Source organism: Eleutherodactylus coqui, chromosome 8 (assembly GCF_035609145.1).
Source record: "Eleutherodactylus coqui strain aEleCoq1 chromosome 8, aEleCoq1.hap1, whole genome shotgun sequence".
Taxonomy (NCBI): domain Eukaryota; kingdom Metazoa; phylum Chordata; class Amphibia; order Anura; family Eleutherodactylidae; genus Eleutherodactylus; species Eleutherodactylus coqui.
In genome coordinates, this window is record NC_089844.1 from 117,803,948 (window position 1) to 117,822,023 (window position 18,076).

Sequence of the window (18,076 nt, forward strand, 5' to 3'; positions counted from 1 at the left end):
AGACCCGAACATTACTGTTGTCAGTAACAAAACTAAACCTCAATTCGTCGCTGAAGACAACCTGATTGCGCTCCATAGCAGTCCAGTTTCATCGTTCATGACACCACTGCAAACAGAGAAGATGGTTGGCAGGTGTTAAAGGCAGTAGACATAATAGGCAGCGTGAGCCCAAATGTCCTTCTGACAAGCGTTTGGAAATGGATCAGACACAGGGGCCTGTAATGATGGTGCCACCTGTCTCTAGATGGCAGAAAACGAGATAGTTGGAGCTGCTCGTGCTTGTCAGATGATCATACGATCCCTCTACTGGTGGTCCCAACACCTCCTAATAGTTTGGTCAGAACTGTTCGGGTAGTGGGCAATTCGTCGATAAAACCATCCAGCTTCTCACATTCCAATAATGCGCCCCCTCTCAAACTCGGTTAATTGCGCAAAATCTCTACGATTGCATCACAGAGGCGTCTAGTGGTCAAAAAAATTTACACAAGCAGAAACAGAGGTCACTACCACAAGGAGCCTCTGAGAGCCTTTTAAAAGGCCAAGCATGGAACCACTTTTAGGGCTTCAGGTGGCAAGACCGTTCATCTAATCTACACCGCAACTCTAATCATTTCCTTCTCATCTTCCTGAGATGTTACCACATGCCAAGTTTAACAGCAAAATGACAACTTCTAGGGGCGCAATTTTTGGGGGGGACAGAGTGCATTTCTCAATTTTTTTTTTCAAACTTCCCTTTATGTGTTGATTTTGCATATTTTTCAATAAAAAGAAGTACAAAGACAATAACATCACGCTTGTTGTTTTACATAGCATAGACCATGTGTAACTTATGGATACTAAATCAGCTGTATGTAAATTTCTCAATTTTAAATCTAATCTTGGACAAAAAAGGATCAATGGAATGGAGGCGATTAAGGGAGGAAAAGGTGAGATATTGATTTTGTTTATTTTGTTTGCTGTTCCTTTATTCTCCTTGTTTTGGGCTCACACAAGGTTTATAGGTTCAGGATAGTGAAGATTGACACAGGCAGTTAAACGAAATAGAGGGATGGGAATGGCAGAGGTGAAATGTATACTAGGTACCATAGTAAAAGGTTTCTTTTTGTTAATATACAATAAGATGCAGAATAATCAGCACACATTGTACAGTGGAACCGTACCTATTCTAGTATTGGAGCTAAAAAAGCACTAATATAAAGAGAACCTGGCAGCATGAAGAATATGCACAATTTTTGGCAATAATTTAGGAGAATTCATTAGTCCATTTTTCATAGCTGCCTTGCCGTGGGCAGAAAGGTCGCGCTCAACATCACAGATATCCTTTGTAAATCCCTCACGCAGTCTCTAGATCTTTCAATTTCCTCAAATCCACTGCATTAATCAGTAAAATTACTGTACGTCTGTTATGATAACACATCTGTTTCATCCTACACTTTTCATTTTATGACTTTAGTAGTTTTTTTTCTAACTCAAGATAGTAATTTCAGTCTAATTGTCATCATATGAAGGACTTCAAGCAGCAAAGCACTTGGTGATGACAAATACTGCATAATGAGTAGTGTTATAGACTATTATACATTACACGGCTGGGCTGTAGGTAATGCTTGCATTCTACCGGTAATTACCAGACTATGCCTGGTCTTTCAACTTGATACAATGACAAGTCCAGGTACAGCCCAGCAATTGGTGGTAAACTGCAAGCATTACGTGCAGCCAATAACACTTCTATAATAGCACCCTAAGGCCTCCCTCACACAGGGCGTTTGTAGAAACGCAGCGTTTTGCAACGCTGTGCTTACTGCAGATTCCGCCCGTTTCAGCAGCGCTGGCATACTTTATGCCAGCGTTTTGGCTGCGTTTTCAGCTCGGCTGAAAACGCAGCCAAGAATGCTGAAAAGAAAAAAAAAGTAATACTCACCTAGCCGCTGCAGTCCGGGTCACGGCCGCTGGTCTCTGCCGCTGATCCGGGCTTCCTCTGCACTCAGAAGTCTATTGCCGGAGGCCAGGTTTGAGAACCCCGACTCCGGCAATAGAGTGCTGTGATTGGTTGTCGGCGCTTGCTCGATGCCCAATCACAGCCCTTCATTGACTGTCTCAGCCAATCAGAGCTTGCCGGTGCTGATTGGCTGAGACAGTCAATGAAGGGCTGTGATTGGGCGCCGACAACCAATCACAGCACTCTATTGCCGGAGTTCTCAAACCTGGCCTCCGGCAATAGACTTCTGAGTGCAGAGGAAGCCCGGATCAGCGACAGAGAGCAGCGGCCGCGACCCAGACTGCAGCGGCTAGGTGAGTATTAACTTTCTTTTTTTCTTCTAACTAGCTGGGACAGATTTTTCGGGTAGGTCTTCTATTACAAGCCCTCACCCCGAAAATCGGCGAGCGGTTAACGCTGCCAAAAACGCAGCACCAAGTGTTGCCGCGTTTTCAGCAGTGCTGAAACCGCTGCCCATTTATTTCAATGGGCGACGCAGGGCTGAAAACGCCCCAAAATAGAACATGCATCGCTGTCAAAGCGCAGCGTTGGGAGGCGCTGCGTTTTCAGCCCTGTGTGAGCAGCCCCCTTGAAATGAATGGGAGTGTTGTACAGCGTTTAGCGCTCGGCTGAAAAGGCAGCGCTAAACGCTGTACAAAACACCCTGTGTAAGGGAGGCCTAATACTTTATATACAAACTCCTATATAAAAAATAAGATGAATTGGCTGCTGCTTAGTTAAAATGCAGGGCTTATGTAAAAGGCGCTGGTCATGGGATTAGGGTCCCCTACACACTGTAGAGCCAGATTCCGCATACGGAATGCTGCACCGAAATCCGGCCCTGGGAGCAACGGCGTCCATGCGTACCTGTCACTTTCAGTTTTTATCTGTACTGCGCATGTCAGACTGCTTTTCCCGTGTCATTGCCTAGCAATAACGCAGAATCTGCGACCTTTCCGAAATGTGAAGGAACGGACGTCTTCCATTGACTTCAAATGAAGCCTTCCGCGCAGAGTCCGCAGAAAAATCTTTGTCTCCAGCCAAAGACAAAGAAAACAAAATATAAGTACTAACAGTGGCGAGGTGAAAAGGGGCTGGGGTTTGTCAAACAGAAGCCTCCTGAGACATAAATGTAAGGTTAGTTTTATTAATATTTTACAGTATTAATTTCTTACAAAGTTTATTATTTTCACTTAATGTTCATTTAAAAGCAAAGAAAGATACTATATGGGCACATAGCATGCTATGGGTGCTGTATTTACATATCTGCAGCGCATAGGTCCATAATAGGTCATATGTGCACGTTTAACGCATAAGGCACTCTATAAAATAATGTTCAAAGCAGTGGGACATTGGACATAATACATAATGATATTTACTGAGTCAGGCCTTATTCACATGGGCAAATTTATTATCAGTACTTTGTGCACCAAAACCAAGAGTGGGTCTAAAATATGCAAGACATGCAAACCTTTCTATTATACTTTTTCTCCTCTCCTGGTTTTGGCTCCCAAAATACTGATGCAAAGTACACCCATGTGAAAGAGCCCTCAGGGATATGGTGATGTGGTTCATTTTTAATATATGGAGTTTATGAGGTTTGGGCTATTCCTGAGGGATAGTGGACAAGAATAATTTGTAACCCAATACACTATGGACTAATGGGATTGATCTATGTGCATTTAGATCTGTCTATTAGAGAAATACATATGCTAGCTTGGTTGAGATGACCTAATTTTTCATTATGTACTGTAGTATCTAAATCTGACTAGAGAATGTATAAGTCAGCGATTTCTCCATGCGCTGAATATTCCATATTATAAGTACTTACAGTATTTACAAATAAAGCACTTTTTAAAAAATACTTGAAAGCAGAAGATCTGCAGTTCCAAGGGTCCTGGATTCTACAATGCTGCATGTGCAGAATACTAATAGCTAAATATTTTCCCAACTAGAGCAACGTATTCCCCAGCAATTAAAAATTAATAGAAGTGTGATCACTGCTTGAGTTTAGTGGGAAACCCAAGCTGCTTGTACCATAGAGGATGCCAATGCCACTGCTAAAGCCCCCCTGGAGAGGAGAGGGCATTCCTAGATGTTCTGATCACCATTTTAATGTTATCTGCACAGGTGCTGTAATGTCAGCATGCAAAAAGGAAAATGTGTAGTAGGACCTCCTCTTGCAGGTAGTCAGCAGTGTGGGACATATTAAGGGAGTCTGTTACTTCTAGTCTGTCCATTAACCCTTTCCAATCCACTGTCAGACGTCTTCAGACATTCTGATTGAAGGCTGTACAGCTCTGATGTCGGAAGACGTCTGGCAGGATATTCTTACTGTATATTACTGGCTGCTCTGTTGTTGGGTGCCTCTCCAACATGTCACATACCACAGTACTGGCTCTAGCCAGCAGATGGTGCCTTTGTATAATGGCAGAAAGAGAAAACCCCCTAGGAAACTCTGAATCCAAAATTGGATTGCAAAGGGTTAAACTAATTACAGTGCCAGATAGTGGACTGAAAAAGATGTGGAAACCTACCATTTGTCTATGAAAAGAGGTCTAATTGCTGAGAATAATATTTTTTTTCATGTCATATATAAGTTAGATCCAAAGTACCCAGAGTCTCTTTGTTAAACCCTGCCCTGCACCTGCTCCTTCGTCTTGAATGATGGTTCAGGTGTTGTCAGTGATGTAGAACAGCAATGGAGATGTGAAGACTTGGGCCACTCACTGGGCACTTGCAATCTCATTTGCATATAAAGTTTATTTTCTCAGCAGCAATTAAGCCTCTATCTAAAGCATCATTGGTATATTTGCACATCCATTTCATTCAACTATGCAGTTCTGTAAATAGTTTAATGGGGAGAAAGGAACTGACAGACTCCCTTTAAAGAAACAGACGTTGATTAGTGTATGCAAAAATTGATAACACTGGACCAGTGACAAAATTAATATGACTTTATACAATAAATAATATGGATGCAACATAATGAGGTTGTGAATTAGGTTATATTATCTATACTATAAAGAAACAGGCACCTGCCTCTGTTAACCCCTCACAGACCAGAGTGTTTCAGTCCTAAAGGACCAAACACTTTAGTGACTTTACGCATGTGGTGGTATTATGGCCCTATTTTGTTTTCTTGGGCTGCAAACATAATTTTACAGCTTTTGTGATATACAGGACTATTTTAATACATTTTTCAGTGTTTTTTTTTTCTTTTTTTGTTTTATTATGGGTAATGTGTACAAAAGGTAAAAACACAAAGACGACTGGAGCTTTTAAGGCTGGTTCCCAGTAGGTGTGCAGACTTCCTGCACGGAAATTCTGCCCTCGGCTTCTTATCCTGGGATAAAGCAAAAAAGTGGACGAGATTTGCAAAAATCTCAGCCGCATGCGATGGCCCATCCGTTGCGGCAAACCCGCTCTGAAATTGTAATACCACCCGGGAATTCAAAGACGCGGGATGTCAATTCTTTCCCAGTTTCCACGCCGGAGCGAAGCTGCTCCAAAAGCCGTGGAGAAAGACCGCGGGTTTTGAAGCTGCATTTCTCCTGCAGAAATCTTGTGGTATTTTCGTACGGTCATTCAGCGGGATTTCGGTTCCGTGTGACCCCAGCCTAAGGGTTCCATCTATCTCACTGATTGCACTGGAGAGGTGAGCGTTAGGGACATGAGACCATTGATGGGAATATGACCATAATGACAAATCATTAAATGTCACTAAGGCTTCCTGCACATGGACGAATTTTAACTGGCATCCAATATTCTCTGGTGCAATCACATCGGAGAGCACAGAGACATACCATCCGTGTGCTGTTTGATGTATATGTACATGTGCTATTTTTGCCCAAGAATCCGACAAAAAAAGGACATGCTACAATCTTTTACGCCCGAGTAAAAAACAGCTCATCTGCATACACCTATTCAAATAAATGGGTGCTATTTCTGTCAAGTTTTCAGACCGATTTTTCGGTCTGAAAAATCGGACAAAAATATTATCCGGGTGCAAATAGCCCTAGGAAATATTGCAGCTTTTTTTTTTACATGCTGTAATAGAGCTGCCAAAGACTTTCATGAGGACTCTACAGTACCAGTGTATGTGCCTCCAATTTCATATGGAGATATACCAATGCTTTTTTTGTTGGATTCCATCAGGAAAAAAAAAATCATGGCTTGTGCCATCCAACACCGTTATACAGGAAGGCATTTTTCTAGGGCACAATTTCTCTGAACATACAAATTCTAAGTGAGCCTCTCTAGCAGCAGAGGATGAATGGCTTCGAAATCAGGTTACTATAAGCTCCATGCACTGGTCTCTGCTGTGTGTGAGACTCCTGATTACAATGGAGAGATCCTCTTCACTAACCTCCTCCATCTTAATATAAACTGCTTTTACTGGTCTCCGACTGTCATGTCAATAAATAGCAATATCCCTATGTCGTTATTCAGTCAAAGAAATATAAAAGGAGAAGAACCTTGGAGTTATTATTGATGGTCTTCATGACAGAGTTTATTTGCCTCTGTAATTCTTGCATTTTCTCTCCTCCTGCAGTTTCTGGACTGGTCATGCTGATTCCTGATTGCCAGTACCCAGTCTGCTGTTTCTAATGGCAGCAGTTTCTTGAAAGAGAAAAAAAAAGATATATATATTTTACAATCACATTAAATTCTGATCCAACAACATTATATAATTCATCAGTTATCAGACATCTAAAATTAAAAGTGCCATAACACAAGTGTTAGATCCATGGTTGTTCGGTATCAGGCATTATTCTCCTGTAAAGCCAACAATCAATTCTACAATATGTGCAGAGAATGTATTAATTTATTGAATTTTCTGGTTTCAGTGTGTAACACCTGAAAGAACTTACTGTACGTATGGCCGGAGGCCTACTCCTTGTCATGTGACGCCAGCACTCTATCTGGACCCTCGGGGTGGTATGCCTCAGAAATAACAGAGTCAAGTCCAATAATAGTTTAGCAATCTGAGAGTGAGCAGATTTACTAACTTTTAAATTAGCAGTAACAAATTGAATACACAGTTCTCTGTAAAACGTATTAGTAGTAGGTACACCAAGATGAGTGAAAGTATTAAGATGATATGTGTAACACTTGTTATTTAAAGGTTAATATTTAAGGCCCATTTACACCAGCAGATGATCGCCCAAAGATTGCTCAAAGGATAGTCTGAGTGACAGCTTTGAGCGATCATTTTGCATAAACTATTAAGTAGCTACTCAGCTACTTAAGAGCAATTGAGTGTGCAAATGAAGCCTTAGCTGAATGTAGTTAAAAGCCCGAGGGCTATTATCTGTGCTCAGATCCTTTGTTCTCCACGGGAAACAATGCTATCAGCACTCTCCGTGGAGAACTTCTGATAAGAGTGAAGGACGATTTTTAGTTTGGACTGAATTTAATGATCAGCCAACAGTGCACGAAAATTGCACGATGGGTGCACATTTAGACACAACGATTATCACTAAAACAATCGCCGATTAGTGTAAATGGGCCTTTAGTCTCACTGAGCTGTTCTTGAAGCTAGAAGAAGCAGTGTTTCCTGAAAACCACATTTGGTCATTGTGGCCACATTCCTTTACTAGGGTAGTGTGGGCAACAAGTCACATAATTAGTCATTAAACTTTGTCATGTTTTGTTCAGGAAGGTGGTCCACCATGATAGGCCATCATACTCTCCGTGTCTACTCGCATTATAAATAAAGTCCAACAGTTTTTGGTGGAAAATGCAGGCAGACTAAGAAAACTAGTGAATTGCAGAATACGGGCAGACGCTAAGCACAAGTAAATTAAAGGTCATGGTAAGTAACGAAATTTGCTCCGTTACAACTTTTACTGCTGCTTTAGCTTATGTCATGACGCAATTCATGGATCCAGTTTGTTTAAGTGATTTCTCTCATGCATGAATCGATTCTCTTATTTATGTTATTCTGAGTGTATATATTTTATCAAGGTGGAGAGAGTAAGGGCTAAAGTCCATGGATTTATGCAGTGTTCCCCGCGGTGTAAATCCGCGGCGGAATAACGCAGCTTTTAGGTTCTATTGAACCTAATGGCTCAGTCCTCACATGTGGGATTCTGCCGCGGATTTACGCTGTGGGAAAAAAAAAAAATCACTGCATGTTCTTATTTTTTCGTGTTTTTTCGTGGCGGGAGGTCTCAATTAATATAGTATTAATGGAGACCGCAGAAAAATGCGCTCATCATCGCCTGGTTTTACCTGGATCCAAAACCAGGGAAGGGAAGAGGATAGAAAGCAGAAAGATTGTAAAGACCACAACTGCTTTTAATTCATGAAATCAGAAAACTAAGAAATGTCAAAAAGAATTCCATTGCTAATGTAGTTTTTTAAGCTATTTTAATATAGTTTCAGATATTACAAAGACAGGTTATACAAGACTGTATATGCACTGGCCATGCAAGGTGAAGTACTACTATGACAACCACTCCCACCCAGAATGTCAGCCTAGGAGGTAAAGCTGAAAGCACTTACTGAGGCATGTAAGATGGCTGGAGGTAAGACTAAGCTACTCACAAGGTCCAGGTATTATTTGAGCATTGCCCGCAATTATGTGCCCATTGGCATACTAGAAGCTTTGTTAGGTCTTTGGGTAAACCAATCAGGAAAGCAGAAGCAGTGTCTTTGGGAAGAGCTAAAGCCTTGTACAACAAACAGGTGGTCATCATCAAAGTCCAGGATCATACCAAGAAGACAACTCCTGAGGTCCTAGGGAAGGTAGAAACAGTAGCCAAAGCAGTGACCCAGCTCCCCTTGGATGAGGTAAATGAGGTAACAGCTGTTAACCTGCTTGCAACTGAACTGAGCGTGGATATTTCTCTGTTCTCCATTTTGCAGGAACAGGCCTCAAAGCAAAAAAAAAAAAAAGAGCAGTGGCACAAAAAAGGGTGCAGAGTCACATAAGAGGGGAGTCTAGAGGAAAGGTAAACACCTGTGCCTCCCCAAATGCTCTACTCTATGATGTCACATTTAACCCATAAGGCAACTCACCAGTCAAATGAGGTAATATGTGGTGTAATGTCTTCTGTTTGCATTGCCCCAGGGTTCAACACGGCTGTAACAGAGTTTGTACAGGCCGGTATTGTGCATGCCTGTCATGGCCCTGGTAAAATGGTAAAATTAGGTTGTCACCACTGCTACAGAAAAGGATATGGCTAAGAAGCTATTGACTGAGTTACTATGTCAATATGGAGCCCCCTGAGGTAATAGAGAGTGATAGGTGACCATATTTAGTTAATGGAGTTTGAGGGGATTCAGAAACTCTTGAAGATTGTACAAGTTCGGGCCATTTAAATGCCGCTGTCAGAATGGATAGTGGTATTTAAAGAGTTAACAGCTGTGACCTACGATTCTGAGATTGGCGTGCATGCCGATCACTGCTGTTACGGCCCAGTGAAGGCTATCAAAGACAGCAGACACTGGTCATGTATAGAACAGGCCCAGCTTCCAAACCCACGCCATATTAACCGCATGCACATAGGACATACATGTATAGCGCAAAGGGATTCTCCCACTACTAGCTGTTTTGCTGCAGGAAGCAGATAGCTACATACATTGTGTGGTGGCTCAGTTTAGTACTGCAGGCTGAGTTCTATTGAACTGAATGGGACCCTGCTTGGACCACAGTTGTCTATTTCCTGCAGGAAAAAAAAGGAGGACGTGGGACAACCCCTTAAAATGTTGCAACATCTCTCTACTTTTATCCTTGACCATACAACCTTTCACCAGGACCAACCGTGTCCATAGGTGCATCTGGCGTTAAGCATCAAAAACACATTGTACTATTGTGTCTGTGTGGAACATATCTGTAAATATGCCCCCCTCAGAATTTTATTGTCCCATACTGTACGTCTGTTTGCCTCCAATTTTATATGATGGCACACAAAGGTAATCTGAGGACATGGTGCATCATGGGGTAAAAACACGCTCTCCACACTAGCCAAGAGATAAGGATCCCAAACAGAGGACCCTTCAAGATGTCAAGTGTTAAGGCATGTCATGCCATTTATTTTAAAGCATTTTTCAGATGCCTTGGTAATTATAAGAGGAACTGATTGTGTCCTCTCAACAGCTTCTTGAAGGGTCAATCAAGAGGCTGGAAAATAGCTTGTTATATATATGGCCCTACCCTCTATGAGCTATCTAAATCAGTTGATATACTTTCTTGCAGTCATCTGAGCCCACCGAATTAGTAAAAGGGTACTGGACCGAAATCTATTAGAAAATTGTACACAATGAATGGCATGGACATCCACAAATTACATCGAGTATTTTATTATTCTTAATTTCAATGCTCAAGTAGCATCACAGCTCACCCTCAAATAGCTGATTAGAGAATGGTAAAGATACAATGAGAAAAAAGGTGTCTAAACTACATTGTCAAAAAAATTCAAGCGCCTAGAAGGAGTTGGAATCGCATGAAACTTTCTCTGTGTGATTGTAACATTGATATAAGTAAGGGATTACAATATCGGAGCAAAAGGATAATTTATTGTGGAAAACTGAACACTTAAAGGGAGGCTCTAGTACCCTGTTGTACTACCTCTAGCTTGGATACAAGAGGTCATACAGGCGGGCATGGAGGCTCTGGTATCCTGTTGTACCACCTCTAACTTGAATACAAGAGGTCATACGGGCAGGCATGGAGGCTCTGGTATCCTGTTGTACAGTCCCTAGCTTGGATACAAGGTACGATACGGACGGACATGGAGGTTCTAGTATCCTGTTGTACAGTCTCTAGCTTGGATACAAGATGTGATACAGGCAGGCATGGAGGCTTTAGTACTCTGTTGTACCGCCTCTAGCTTTGATACAAGATGTGATACGGGAGGGCATGGAGGCTCTAGTACCCTGTTGGACCACCTCTAGCTTGGGCGCAAGATGAGATACGGGCGGGCATGTAGGCTTTAGAAGCCTGTTGGGCCGCCTCTAGCTTGGACGCAACATGTGATATGGGCGGGCACGGAGGCTCTAGTACCTTGTTGTACCACCTCTAGCTTGGATGCAAGATGAGATACAGGTGGGCATGTAGGCTCTAGAGCCCTGTTGGGCCGCCTCTAGCTTGGAAGCAACATGTGATATGGGCGGGGATGGTGGCATACATGTTCTGTGTAGTATCCTGTGGCCTATAAGTCCATATTTGCTGTAACTGATGCTTTAGATCGTGCATGTTCTATTGGTGATAAATCTGGCGACTGGGCAGCCACAGAAGTGTGACAATAGTGTGGAGACATTCCTGTGACACCTTTGTGTGTGTAGCCAAACATTATCCTGCTAGAAAATGCCTCTTGGAAGCCGCCATTAGAGGAACACATGTGCCTGCAGGATGCCCTGTACATATCGGAACATATCGCTAAGCTGTCATTGTCCCTCGTACCACAACTAGGGGTGATCGACTGTCGTGTGTGATGGACCCTCAGACCATCACACCAGCAGTGGGAGCAATTTGCCGCTCCACAGCAAAGGCAAGATTGAGGCGCTCACCCCTAGGTTGCCAAACACAAACACAGCAGTTGTCGGTGCCCACACTAAACCCAGATTTATCGCTGAAGACAACCCGGCTTCACTCTATAGCAGTTCAGGTTTGTCATTCACAACACCACTACAAACAGAGGCAATGGTGGGTATCAAAGGCAGTACATGTAATGGGTGCTGTAAGACCAAACGTCCTTTAGGCAAGCAATTGGAAATAGTTTCGACCGACATAAGGGCATGTAATGATGGTGCCACCTGTTTCTGGGTGGCAGACAGTGAAATAGTGGGAGCTGTTTGTGCTTGTTGGACGATCTGACTATTCCCTCTACTGGTGGTCTGTTGGGGGCGTCCTAAGCTTAGCTGCGTTATGTCTGTCCCCTGGTCCTAACATATCCTAACAGGTGGGCAGTTTGTCAATACAACCATCCAGCTTCCCGCATTCCAATAACGTGCCCAACCCCTCAAAATCTGTTAACTGGGCAAAATATCTTCAATTGTGTCATAGAAGCACCTAGTGGTCAATAAGCTCTATAGACGCGAAAAACAGGTCCACTTCACATAAGTAGTCTCTGAGAGCCTTTTTTTATTAGCCAAGGGTGGAACTACTTTTAGGGCCTCAGGTGGTAAGGCCCTTTATCTGATCACTTCACAACTCAATTTATTTGCATATAGGCCTGAGATGTAACTGCATGCATAGTTTTGCAGCAAACGACAATTCCTTCTAGGGGCTTAATTTTGTTTTACAGTAAGTGTATATCAACCCTTTAACATTTAAAAATGGGAAAAAATACACAATTAGATCTTCTTATAAAAGTGTCTGTACTCTGCGACTACTATACCTGAGGGATGGCTGTGAGAACCAGCAGGAGTCACCTGTAGCATATACATGCTAGTATATGATTTATAGGGCTGTCATACAGATAGACATACTGCGTAAAAGCAATTTTAATTGCTCAGCAGTACGTCTAGCTTTCTTGTTAATTTTATTTTGCAATTTTACTGCAAAAAAAAACAAGCCCTCATACAGCTATGCCGCTGATAAAATTAAAACATTACAGCTCTAGAAACGTGACGATCAAAAAACTGAAAAATTGATTGGTCATTAGGGCCTATAATGAGTCAGTCATTAAAAGGTATAACAAACACTCCCATTTTATAGATAGCTACAAATATGTCTTTGAAATACTGTAGTAAGGCAGAGATCACACTAGTGTTTTTTGGGCCTGTTTTACAAAACGGAAGTGGAACGGATGAAAACAGATTGCTTTCTATTTTTTCAGCCTCCCATTGACTACAATGTAAAAAAAATCTGTTATTGCTTAAGGTGCATTTAGACACAAAGATGATCGCCCAAAAGATGGCTTTTGAGCGATCATTTTGCATAAACTACTAATTGGTACTAATGCCTTTTAGTACCAATTAGTAGCGTGTGAGCTGCCGGGAGCTGAATTTATTAATTTTATATATTTATATTTTGAACGAATTCTTTTTGTTCTGCCTGCAGGGCTGACAGCTGAACAATGTAATCAGCTGTTATCAGCGGTCCCCGGACAGAGAACAGCACAGCGTACGGTCCATCTTATCAGCTGTTCTGCTGAACAACGGATTTCAAGCCGCACTGAAGTCTGTCGTTCAGCAGAAAACTGAAAGATGGGCACATTTACACTCAACGATTATGGCTCAAAAGATTGCTTTTGAGCGAATTTTGAGCGATAATCGTTGTGTCTAAATGGGCCTTTAGTCTTGTGAACTATAAACAAAAAGGGTAGCAGTCTGCGCTTTCGTTGCAGTATAAAAAATAGAATAGATGGAAAACTGAAAAATAGATTGAAACTGAAGACTTCAGTTTCAATGCATTTCTATGGGCAACAGAACAGCTAAACAGAAAACAAAAAAGTTAGTGTGAAATTACCCTAATGTCTGATATTCCTCATGTTGCGTGAATCTGGCCTTGCATTTGCTCCGAAGCAGCACTTAAAGAGCTTCTCTAGGTTTCTAGCCATCATGCTAGTTCTATGTAGCACTCAATTGATTTATACTAAGTATTACATACAGAGTCTGTTATTATTATGTTGATGGTCATTTTTGATTGCTTTTTTTCCATGAAGTTTGAAATAAAGGTTAATAAAATATGCACATACACATCCCTGTCCTATGATATAATACCAATGCTGCAATTCTGACAAGTGACTGTAATGTTCTAGGTTTAACATATTTTATAGTAAGCTAAAGAAAATGGTGTCTTTCTAAGAAAGCAGCCATATAGTACAAACAAGCCCTGAGGCTGGACACTGCTCCTAGGCGCAGAGGTGAAAAATACCCCGATTACAACATGAATAATATAGGAGCTGTACAACCAAAAACGTAAGCTGGCTATATACACTTCAGATGGCTGTCCACCAAATGCTTGCTTGGCTGACAGCTATTCCTCCCCACCACACCAGCTTGAATATGCTATCCAAATTATGGGCAGGAAGTTATAGAGCAGGATCTGCTGAGCAAACTCATATCATTTTAACTTGTATTTTATAGATTTACATCTCTGCTTATTCTGGGTTAGAGGTCCAATGTCCGGTCCGATCAGTGATTGACAGCTGTGCATGACTGTGCATACAGAAATAGCTATCAATCCCTGATCGGACCATTTACTGGACCTCGAAACTCAGAATAAGCAGAAATTTAAATGAATAAAATATAAGTTATACCCGAGTCTTCCATTTTCCATAAAACTATGTATCAACCTGCTCAGCTCCTTCCGCCCTATAACACGCCGCCTACAGAGTGGGCAGCATTTTGAATGTAAAAGGTTCCCTGTAATGACGAGATGGGAATAACGGGCTAATTATATGGGACGATTGTCACTCAAAATTTGTTGAAAGAAATGAATTTCAGCAACAATCGTGCAGTGTAAATGCAAAAAAAATTAAAAAAATTCACTCACTATTCATTCACAAGTTCTTATCGCTTACTCTCAGTCAGCATAAAAACTATCACTGGATCGCGGGATTCTCGCACATAGAAGGTGAAAAGCTTGAAATACTGAGTGAGAAGCCCGTTATCCAGCAGTGAAGTCTGTTAGTGTAAACACTCTGCATGAGTGTCAATGACCTTAACGGTGATGTCCGCGCTCTTGCAGTCGTTTACTTGACTGTCGTCTCATGTAAAAGGGGCATAAGTTCCATTCTTCCACTGAGAACTAAACGATTGGGTATACTGAAATAAAAAAGTTAATTGGAAAAACAATATTTGAAATGAGTAAGGGCTAATTCCCAGCTATTAGGTTCTATTGAACCTAATAGCTTTCTGCCTTTCAATGTTCACGCTGCGGAATTCTATCGTGGAATACTGCAGTGTGAAAGAAATCGCGACATGTTCTAATTGCCTCGGAAAAAGGAGCGTCTGGCTTCCACTGGCGTCACCGCACAGCGTGGCGCGTACTGCACTGGCTCGCCGGGCGGGACTCGCGCGGCGGATCCAGAGAGGCGAGTATTGGGGCTTTGGGGGGTGCCATGTCGGACTTCTCTATGATATTGCACTGGCGGAGTCCAACAAAGCCGTGGGCAGGAGGCCTAAGAGACAAAAGCACACATCGAACAACAATAACAGTCTTTACTTAGCAGCCAAATCATGGTAGCCACTTGAAATTGACACAGTTTCAGAACGTTGTAATACAGCTTCAAATACTTTGACAATGCAGACTCTCGAAACTTGACAACACTGGCCAACCTTGAGTATGGAATCAAGTACAATCTCTCTATTATGTATGGCAGTAACTTCCTCATACTAACACAGTATCATGACACAGCAATACCATCTGCAATACTTTCTACACACTCTTGGCTTCCTTCCTGTATGAGATAACACTTTATATTCACAGTCTCTTTAGTCATCAAATCTTGTGGACCTTCTCAACAGTTCTCATTGATTAGAGCTCACAGTATCTTCAATGTAAGGCCCTCTGTCCACGGCCGTTGCGGAATATCGCCAGTGATATTCCGTCGCGGGGAAGGAGGTGGGGCCGCTGTCAGTTCTCTGCATTGAGCTTATCTGACAGATAGGCTCACCACGGCAAATCGCGGTTTAGATCCCGTGAGCGGAGAATCGCCACAGCTGTGCTTTCCAGAGCAATGCTATGAAACGCGTTCACTGCATTACCCGCTCCCGGATTATCGCCGCCAGTAACACAATGAACAATCGCCCATGGACAGGCAGCCTGTTGCTAGCAGCTATTAGGTTCTATTGAACCTAATAGCTCAGTGCTCACGGTGCGGAATTCCACCGCGGAATTCCGCACCGTGAAATCACCCGTCCTCACCCGCGGCATGCTCTATTTGCCGCGGGTGTACGCACGGACGGCTTCCGCTATCTTCCACTGTGGCACAGCGGAAGATAGCGTGAAACCGCTTCCCCGCCTACCGCCGCCGCGTCATATGACACGGCCGGCCGCGTAATGTGACGCTGTGGGCGTGTCATGTTACGTGGCCGGCGTGTCACATGACGCTGCGGCGCGTCACGCTGAAGCGTCATGCGGGACCTAGGACGCCAGATCCGCAGGTAAGTATGGGGTCTCTGGGGGATAACGTGACAGGCTCCGCTACGGAATTCCGCGGCGTAGCCCATCACAGCCGTGTGCAGCCGGCCTAAGGCTCTAAAATAAATATATCTCTTTATTTATTACTAAGAGAGAGTTATGTATAATGTGTGTGTGTGTGTATATATTATATTATACACACACACACACACACATTGATAAGATAGAGATCGATCGATAGATAGATGCAAGTTGGGGGCACTTGCCCGGAATCTCCTGCTTACTTTCCCCTGCCCAGGAGTGTCAGCACTGCAATGGTGTCCAGAAACACTAGGTAAAGTCCACATGCTGGATCCTCCAGCGTTTATTTCAGCATAGCAACGTATTCAGTATACATACAGTCCAGTATATCATATGCGACTTCACATTGTTGTCTGTCACAGTGCACACAGCAACGCAAACCGCTTCTTCAAGCAGGACTTCTAGGAAGGTGACTTGGCCCCTCGCTCATCGCCTGTTGGGGCTGACTACCCCCTGTCCGCTCTGTGCTTTCAGGTCCCTCACAGACCAGCACCAGGTCTCCATATACTAAACTGTGTAGCCACACCCTTGTAGGTGCAGGTTAACTAAACCAAACTAAGTGACTGTGCTCAGAGGCCCCCTACAGGCCACTCTTGCTACTGCACTGTCAAATATATATATATATATATATATATATATACAAACACACACACACACACACACACACACACAAGCTCATTTATTTCAATACACCACAAAGCAAATAAACCTGCTTTGTTTTCATACACCTTTGGCCTCATTTATCAAAACTGCCAAACAAGAAAAAACTGTCCTAGCAGTTAATCACAGCTCAGCTTATATTTTTAATAGGTTATACAGGAACCATCATTTTTCTTTGCATTTTCTAAATAAACCTCAGCTTTTGTATATGGGTTATTCTTTTGGCATTCTGCTTGGCTCTTAAGATCCATTTAGATGCAACGATTAGAACACAAAATTCGTTTAAGCAATCAAAAGTGAGCAATGGTTTTGTTTTTAAAGACGACTGTTTAAACTAAACGATCGTTGGAAAATAGACGAGGCAGATGGGAATTTCAGTCGTTCTTTTATATTTAACGATAATTGAACATTAATTTGTTTGTGCAACATGTACGCCCCACTAAACGATGAACTGCTCCCCTTAAAATCACGAAACAAATTTCATTTAAACCAAACGAATAGCGAACTGCCAAACAAAGGATTTTAAGCGGACTGAAAGACAACCATGAACGAATTACTAACAAAAAGTGCACTATGAGCGCACGTTTACACATAACGATTATCGCTCACTTTCAACACTTTTGATGAATATTGAACGATAATCGTTGCGTCTAAATCGGCCTGGATGTGATATCACAGTCAGCCGTGCTATCCAGGTGCTTTATTTGCACTGTGAATTACTTTACAATAGGTTTTATTGTGTTGGAATAAGAGAACAATAGCTTTTTAGTGGACCAAGATAACTTAAGGCCCATTTACACGGAGAGATGATCGCTCAAAAATATCTAAAAAGCGATCGCTTGAGCGATCATTGTTGCGTCTAAAAGCGCGGCCATTGTGCACTTTTCATGCACTGCTAGCTGATCGTTAAATTCAGGCCAACCTAAAAATCATGTTCAGCCTTATCAGCAGTTTTTCACGGGGAGTGCTGATAGCATTGTTTCCCTTCGGAGAACAAAGGAACTGAAAGCAGATAAGAGCCCTCGGGCTATTAACTGCTTTCAGCTAAAGGCTTCATTTGCACACTAAATAGCTATTAAGTAACTGAGAAGCTACTTAATACTTTATGCAAAATGACAGCTAAAAGCTGTCACTCAAACTGTCGTTTAAGCGATCTTTGAACCTTCTGTACCTTGCTATCACAATCTAGGTAAAACCTGTCCTGTGTGTAGGTAAATCAGCTGCACTATACACATGTAAATTCCACATATTCCTCAGCAGTTATGCAATAAACATGATAGCATTTCCCATGTTATACCTCAATATGTCTTCTAGTAATA

General features: G+C 42.3%; 1 protein-coding gene across 1 annotated transcript in view; it reads right to left on the bottom strand.

Annotated features, from left to right (window-relative positions):
- The window catches only part of LDAF1 (lipid droplet assembly factor 1), a 55,504-nt gene that overhangs the window by 26,892 nt on the left and 10,536 nt on the right, over nucleotides 1-18,076 (bottom strand). The window contains exon 2 of the mRNA XM_066576290.1: nucleotides 6,454-6,598. Within this exon, the coding sequence (XP_066432387.1) occupies nucleotides 6,454-6,546 (93 nt within the window). The 5' untranslated portion in view covers nucleotides 6,547-6,598. The remainder of the gene's footprint in view (nucleotides 1-6,453; nucleotides 6,599-18,076) is intronic.